General features: G+C 36.1%; 1 protein-coding gene across 1 annotated transcript; it reads right to left on the bottom strand.

Moving 5' to 3' along the window:
• Window positions 1,246–4,611, bottom strand: LOC107632876 (TORTIFOLIA1-like protein 3). Its single transcript, XM_016336518.2, has 5 exons — window positions 3,512–4,611; window positions 3,306–3,414; window positions 2,489–3,018; window positions 1,872–2,271; window positions 1,246–1,739 (listed from the first exon to the last, which is right to left on the bottom strand). Exons 1-4 carry the CDS (start codon window positions 4,295–4,297, stop codon window positions 1,879–1,881), a joined length of 1,818 nt encoding a protein of 605 aa, XP_016192004.1. The 5' UTR covers window positions 4,298–4,611; the 3' UTR covers window positions 1,246–1,739; window positions 1,872–1,878.

Raw genomic sequence — 7,380 nt, 5'->3', positions numbered from 1 at the left:
TTGAATTATATTTTAGTATTATATTTAATTTAAGATAAATATAAAAATTAAAGGATAAATTTAAAATTTGAAAAGTTAAATTAGGATATTTTTGACAAAAAATATTATTAAAATTTCAGTTTCCGTCTTTAAAAACTCTAATCTCTCATGTTCTCACTTTTTAGAAATATTAAATAAACTAAGATTTTGTATTCTAAAACTGAAATTTTATATTCTCTAATAACCAAATACGATATTAAATCTCAATCTTAATTTCTGAAAATAAATGGCTACCTAAGAATGAGAAGAAAATATGGGAGAAAAATCTTGTATGGTATAAAATCGCACTATAAAATTAATTGCATAAAAAACGGAAAAGATTTTTTTTTTTAATATATACCCTCATTTCTGTAAACGTAGATATCTTAAAAAATATCCAAAGGAGATAGGAATAGAGACAAAATCAAAAGTACGTGAATATCCATAGAAATATCGAAAGATAGAGATGGAGATAGGAAAAAAAATCACCTTGTGAAGAACTGAGGGCGGTAATGAGAATAAAAATCTCAAGAAATTTAAAGGAATGGGTTTCTTACAATACTTTTTATTTTTAAAATTGTATTGCACACTTATCATTTGAAAATTTGAAATTTGTTTTTATTATACAATATAATTGAAAAATATTAAATGTATCTCATCTTAATTATACTAAAACTTATAGTTTTTATTGAATTAAATAATCACTATGACCGTGTACACTCCCTGGAATCATATTTTCCCGCGAAAAATGGAGACGGAAAGGAATGTTTCCTTGGATTATGGGGATACAAATGGGAATGAGAATTTCAAGTAGAAAACCCCTGTATTGCCATCCCTAATTCCTAAACATAGTATCGTTTAATCTCAAAGGGAAATCATCATACGTAACTTCCTAAAAACCACGCTACAATACGAGAAGATAACACCGCAATCTGGGCAATTCTTCCAAGTGGGAAAATGCCAAGAAATATTAACGAATGACACGGAACTTGTCTAGCGCTTAAAGCCCATAATAGCCCTTTCTCGTTCCTTATATCCCAAGGCAAGATCTACATCAATACATCATTGTGATTTGTGAGCTTTTTTCATTAACTTTACACAACTGTCCAAGGCCACAGACACAAAAGCGCAGGGGATGGGTCTTGCACATGAGAGTGTTAATGAACCCACATTCCTTTCTACCTATTTACAAGCCCCAAACCTTGACTCAAAGGCAATCTAGGAGGGGACCGAGAAAATGAATGAACAATACAATAGATGAGTTTGGTATCCCAATACAGGACCACATATGTGATATGTCCGTGACCACCTTTAACATAGACTGGAACGCAAAGTGGTATCAATCATACAACAACAACAACAACAACAACAACAACAACAACAAGAAAAGTTTTAAAAAAATAAAAGCCTGTCATTCTCCTCTCTATACATGCACAGATTTAACCTCAATGGTGTGGTATGATATCTAGCCGTTACTCACTCCTGTTACTCTCTTCCTAACATGCAAAATGAAATTCTGCACTAAAATGTAAAATGTATGGTCTAGCCAGCTTCCTCACCTGCCATAATAATGAGACTAGACCGAATATTTTGAATGGCACATGTAGTTTCACCTATTTCAATTTAAATCATAATCCGGTTATCCAATCAAGGGATCTTTGATCAAAGCTGACTGAAATTGAAAAGAAGATCATGCCTGCAGTAATGATTGTTCAGCACATCTGCAAGAAGGTGATAAAGAAAAATGGAGGGTTAACATTGTACATTAATTGGATATAAATCTCAAAATCCCACGTCAAAGGGTGATGTCACCTAGAGACTTCGACTTGCCTAGAGGCAATCAGAAAACAAACCTGTCATTTAAACTTGCTCTGACCGTGCAAAATCCCTTGAATTTGTATGAACCTCTGCCAGTGGATTGGTGATGAAGCTTCCATCAGCCCTGAATCTGTGGCTTGTCAAATTGGTTTCTGCATTCCTCTCAGTGGTATAGTGCCTTGAAGCTAGTGATGGGGTGGTGACAGATCTAGAGATTTGGGAGGATGTATACCGGCCCTGTGTCTTCCTCCGGAACTTGGAGCTCCAAAATTCTGCTCCAGGTAGCAAACAACATGTATTACTAGGAGCTCCGGTATCAGTCATCCTCCCACTTGATATAGCCAGATCATAGGAGATCTCATCCAATGCCAACTCAAGGCCATGAACACGAGTCTCTAAAGATCGCATTCCATTTTGTGAGCTTCCAATGAATTTCTGTAAGAATATGGGGCAGTATGTCGGAGATGTTCATCATTAAAGGATTGGCACATGCTAAATGTAGAGATAAATATTAAAAAGAAAAAGATGAAATTTAAAAATACAATGGAAGTTTTGAAATGATAACCAGCCTTGCATCCAAGAAGGAATTTAACTAAAGAAGCACAGATAAAGGGTTGTTTGAGGAAACTTGGTGTTATGTATTAGGAACAACCTGCAGAAGATCAAGTAGACTAGACTGCTGCTGCTCGATTTGATGTAATTGATCACGGATCAAAGACAACTCTTCACTCTCTTTGTCATTCCTAAGTTGATCTTTAGTGACATTACTTACAGGAACTACACGAGATCCAGCTTTGGACACACCAAACTTATGCATCTTTTCATCAGGAATTTTACTAAATAGAGCCCGCTTTGTTTCTGGCTTTAAAAATCTGTTTTTATCCTTTTTGGCAGTTTCATCCCTCTCCCAAGGATTACCCTGATCAGCCATGACTGCAGAGGGAGCATTTGACACTGCAATTTGAACATCCCAATTCTTATAGTTTAATCTTCGCGAAACAACAGAACTCACTCTCTTGTTAACACTTGAAGGACTAATATTCTTCGCATTGCTAGAAGAAGAACTATGCGGTGCACTGAATCTTCTACCAGGAATGGATTTTTTCCGCAAATTTACCATCACTGAACCGGGACTACATGAATTTTGAGTGGCTGGGGGATAGCGCCCGTCACTTGCATTCTCTGAACCAAAAGCACAAATCCAGAAAGAGGTATAAGAAGCAATCCAAGAGAATACAGAAATAACACAAGCACAGATGATCGCAAATTAATGACCTAGACAATCCTAATCAACAAAATTATGAAATATATTCATGATCCAAGATTGACCTCCACCACAAACTCTTTCTATAGTCTTAAATCATAATTTATCACATTTACAACTAGATATCTACGTCTAATATTAATTCAGCTCAGATTCTCAACCACAAAATCATGCAAACAATTGATAGACAAAATTCAGAAAATACCTTTGGAAGAAGCTATCGAATGAGGAGGTGGCGAAAATTCATCAGAAAGATCGGGAACATGCTTCCATGCCTCCAACATCTGATTCATGACTTCCCGAACCAACTTTACCTAAAGCATGCATCACACGCTTTCAATCAATTTTCAAATTACCATAAAACAAAATAAAAACAATTAAAGGAAAAATTCAAATGATTCAGAAACAAACCTTATCAAATCGTCGATTCTCAAAAACTTTCATGCACCCAGCCTTGAATTCCGACAAGGAGTCCCTCTCCACGACAGCTACCACTGCCAGCGCCTCTGCCGCAGTCTTCCTCGCCGCCCAGTCCTCGCTACTAAGCGACTCTACTAAGCAAGGAACTAAGTTGCTAAGTGCCGCGTGGCTCGACGCACCGCCGGCGCGTACAACGCTCCCAATCAGCGCCAGAAGCGCCGGCTTCGCCTTGAATCCGTCGCGCTTCAAGAGCTTCTCGAACCTCGGCAGCAGCTTCGCCAGCCTGGCAGGGTCCGGATCCGGAGCTCCGCCGATCGCAGCGGCCAAACACAGCGCTGCGCCGGCCTGCGCGTTCGCGTCCTGCTCCGTGAACAGCGCTTCCGATAGCGGCTTTGCGAACGACGAGAAGAACGGTTGCTTGCCGCTGACGTGACACGACAATGCCGCAACGGAATCAGCGCATGCGGATCGGACCGCCGAGTCCGGGTCACGGAGCCGGCGGAGGACGGCGATTAGGATCTTGGAGAGGTAGGGAGAGAGAGCGCTGCCGTGCGTCTCGGCTAGAAACCCGAGGAGCTGCACGCATTGCCTGCGGACGAGGGTTTTGTCGGAGGAGTCGGTGGCGAGGACGGAGGAGAGGAACGACGGCACGGTGGTTTGGTCGAGGCTGAGGGCGATGGACTCGAGCTCGGCAGCGGCGATGGAGTGAGTATCACGGTCGGAGAGCTTGGTGAGGCACTCAAGCACCCTCTGCTTTACGCTCTTCGGTGAAGGCATTGTGGTTTTGACGACGCCGGAGTAGACGGTTGCGTCGGTGGCGAATTTAGGAATGCGGCGGCGGAGCTGGTGGTATTACCGGCGACATAGCCGGAGCGCCGGTGAGGTTTGGGATTTGGTACGTTGAGAAATGAGAGGGCGAGGGAAAAGGTTTCTATTATACCGGAAAGTGGTGCAGTTGATGGGAGAGTGAAGGTGAAGAGCAAACGACGCGTCGTTTTCTTGTTATTTGATCGAGAACTACTGTGTCGTTTACTTGATGGGGGCCTGTGTTTTTTTTCTTTTTTCTAATTAAATGGGGATTGGGGGTGTGGTTTTGAGTGCAACAATTGGGCGTGGAAACCCGCAAGTTGTTTTCTACTGCACATTAGAATAGTCAGGGGAATGTTAATTCATTCATAAGAAAATAGTAGTGTTTTTTAGAATTTTTTAAAATTTAAATTATTGGAAGAGTTTTAAGTATATTGAGAATTATTCAGCCTTTAGAAGAGAGAAGAACTAAAAAATAAGTAACTTCTCATAAAAAAAATAAGTAACTTCTTATAAAAGTGGATATTTAAATAAATAAAATTGTTATTTGTACACCAAAATCAGCTACCAATATATTTGTATATAAATATATTTGTGATTTAATTTATTTTCAATATATATTTATATTTTAACATGTATTTTATATTGATGACTGATTTTAATGGTTGATTTTAGTATACATGTAGCATTACTCATATTTTTTATTGTCTCAAAAGTTGTAAAAAGTAAAACGCAATGACAATTTTTTTTTTTAACATCAATCAATATGTAACAGTTGAACTATTTTCTAAAAAAGAAAAATAAATAAATTAATTTATCCAACATTATATCTCCATTAAACATTATAAATTAGTCGTATAAATATAGGCAAATTTTTTTTAAAGGGTTTAGAGCTAAGATTTAGAAATTAAAAGTCTAAAATTTTAAGGTTTAGAATTTAAAATAAAAAATTTAAAAAATTGACTAATACTAATTGAAAAAATTAATTGCCTAATTGAACTCAAATTAATATATTAAATTGTTAATAAGACTCATTTGTTTTTCTCATTTTGTCATCCTTATAACTCCCCAGTCCCCATGTGTTGTGTTGCCTCAGGTTGATGGCATCCTACTATCCTAGTAACTCAACCACATGCAAAAGATTCTAATGTATTTGATTTAATGAAAACTTCATCCACTTATTATATGATTATTTATTTTACTTTCTTACACACCACACCAATATAGGGAGGTAATAACACCACAGACAATCAATAAAATTTTGTTATTTAAAAAAATAAAAATAAGGAAATCGGTGCCATATATAACGGCAGTAATCTCATGGGCGATGAGAGAATTTGTTTTCATGACAATAATAATTTGTAATATTTAAAATTAATACAAAAATTTAAAAATTGTAGGAAGAAGTTCTCCAAGAAAGAATCGAATAATAATGGATTGCACTACGTCAATAAAGAGGAAATTATGATGAAACTTGAAACACACGCATGAACTGCAAAGAAAAATCTATTATTTACTGCTGGGAAATGAGAATAATTAATAATCAAGCCTAATGAATATAGTCATGGGTGTTGAGTGATGAGTGATGACATTCAGGTCCAACATTGTTATTATGGTGTGTCAATTTGTCTGGTGAAGTTGGCAGGCCCTTATCATTCAAAACTTAATGCTCAAAATTGTATATATATATATACACACATACACTTTGTACAATGATAATAGCTCCTTGTTAAAAGTAAATTAGGGTTAATTATAAGATCCTAGTTTAATAATTTATTATGAATCATTTGGTATGTTATTGTTGTCTAAGGTAAGTGAGAAATGAGAATTGTTAGGACCCATCACCTTATGCCATTCAGTTTGCAAAATAAGTTGGTCCAATTTATGAAATACTAATCTTGTACTTATACTAATTAGTGTAATACATATTTATTATCGATATAGCTTAAGGTGAATGTATGTATATAAGATGATTCAATGTTGAACCTACTAATAAGAGAGTGGGTCAACCTCCACACCAAACTTTCTTCTTCTTTATAGTACAATTTTTTAAGTTCGAATTATTACGTATTAGAATTATTTATCGTTTCGTTTGGCAAAATTTATAGTGCCCTCTTGGTAACACTCTTATTATTAAAATATCACGTTTTTGGCTATACTACTCTAATAATAAGAATATTATGATGACTTTTAAAGATATAATAATAAATAGGAGTCTTTATCTAAAAATGATATCGACTTTTCATTAAAAAACTGAAAATATTTTTTTTTTTTACGTACATACATACAAATTATCAAAATACTATTACATCTACAATCAGAATAATTATACGAACATATATATATATATATATTCCTCTCTAAAATAACATGTAAGTTATTTTTCATGATGTGTCACATTTTAATTGGTCATTATCTTAACCATAGTTGGATTATTTTGTAATTTATTATTTGAGATTGGTAATGGCATAATTTCTTAAAATATCAAAACCCCACTCCCTTTAATTGAAACACATTTTCACTGCTCCATTCTTTCTTCATCACGTAGCTTCGATTCTTCCAAGCATCGCTGTCACGGTGGTGACAAGAAGTGCCGACGTCGTTACTATCTACTGCCCTCTCACACAATCTCTCTTTTTTCAGTGCATCATCCCTTAACGACGTCGTTGAATTCCCGTCGCCCGTAACTTTGTTAAGGAATGATGCACTGAAGAAAGAAAGATTGCTTGAGAGAGCAGTAGATAGCGAAGACGTCGGCGCTTCTTATCACCACCGCGACAACGATGCTTGGAAGAACCGAAGCTACGTGATGAAGAAAGAATGGAGGAGTGGGAATGTACTTCATTTGACGGGAGTGGAGTTTTGATATTTTAAGAAATTATACCATTATCCATCTCAAATAATAAATCACAAAATAACCCAACTATGGTTAAGATAATGACCAATTAAAATGTGACACATCATGAAAGGTAACTTACATATTATTTTAGAAGGGGTTGGATAGAATTCACCTATATATATATATATATATATATATATCATAAAAAACACAA

Source organism: Arachis ipaensis, chromosome B01 (genome assembly GCF_000816755.2).
Source record: "Arachis ipaensis cultivar K30076 chromosome B01, Araip1.1, whole genome shotgun sequence".
NCBI lineage: Eukaryota > Viridiplantae > Streptophyta > Magnoliopsida > Fabales > Fabaceae > Arachis > Arachis ipaensis.
The sequence above is the reverse complement of the archived record's forward strand: the minus strand, read 5'-3'. Positions and strand labels throughout refer to the sequence as shown.

Excerpts from the sequence above, each read along its gene's own strand:
- LOC107632876 (XM_016336518.2), bottom strand. The coding sequence starts at position 4,297 with ATGCCTTCACCGAAGAGCGTAAAGCAGAGGGTGCTTGAGTGCCTCACC. Across the intron at positions 3,415-3,511 it reads AGAATCGACGATTTGATAAG|GTAAAGTTGGTTCGGGAAGT; the intron begins GTTTGTTTCTGA and ends TGCATGCTTTAG. Across the intron at positions 3,019-3,305 it reads TTCGATAGCTTCTTCCAAAG|AGAATGCAAGTGACGGGCGC; the intron begins GTATTTTCTGAA and ends CTTTTGGTTCAG.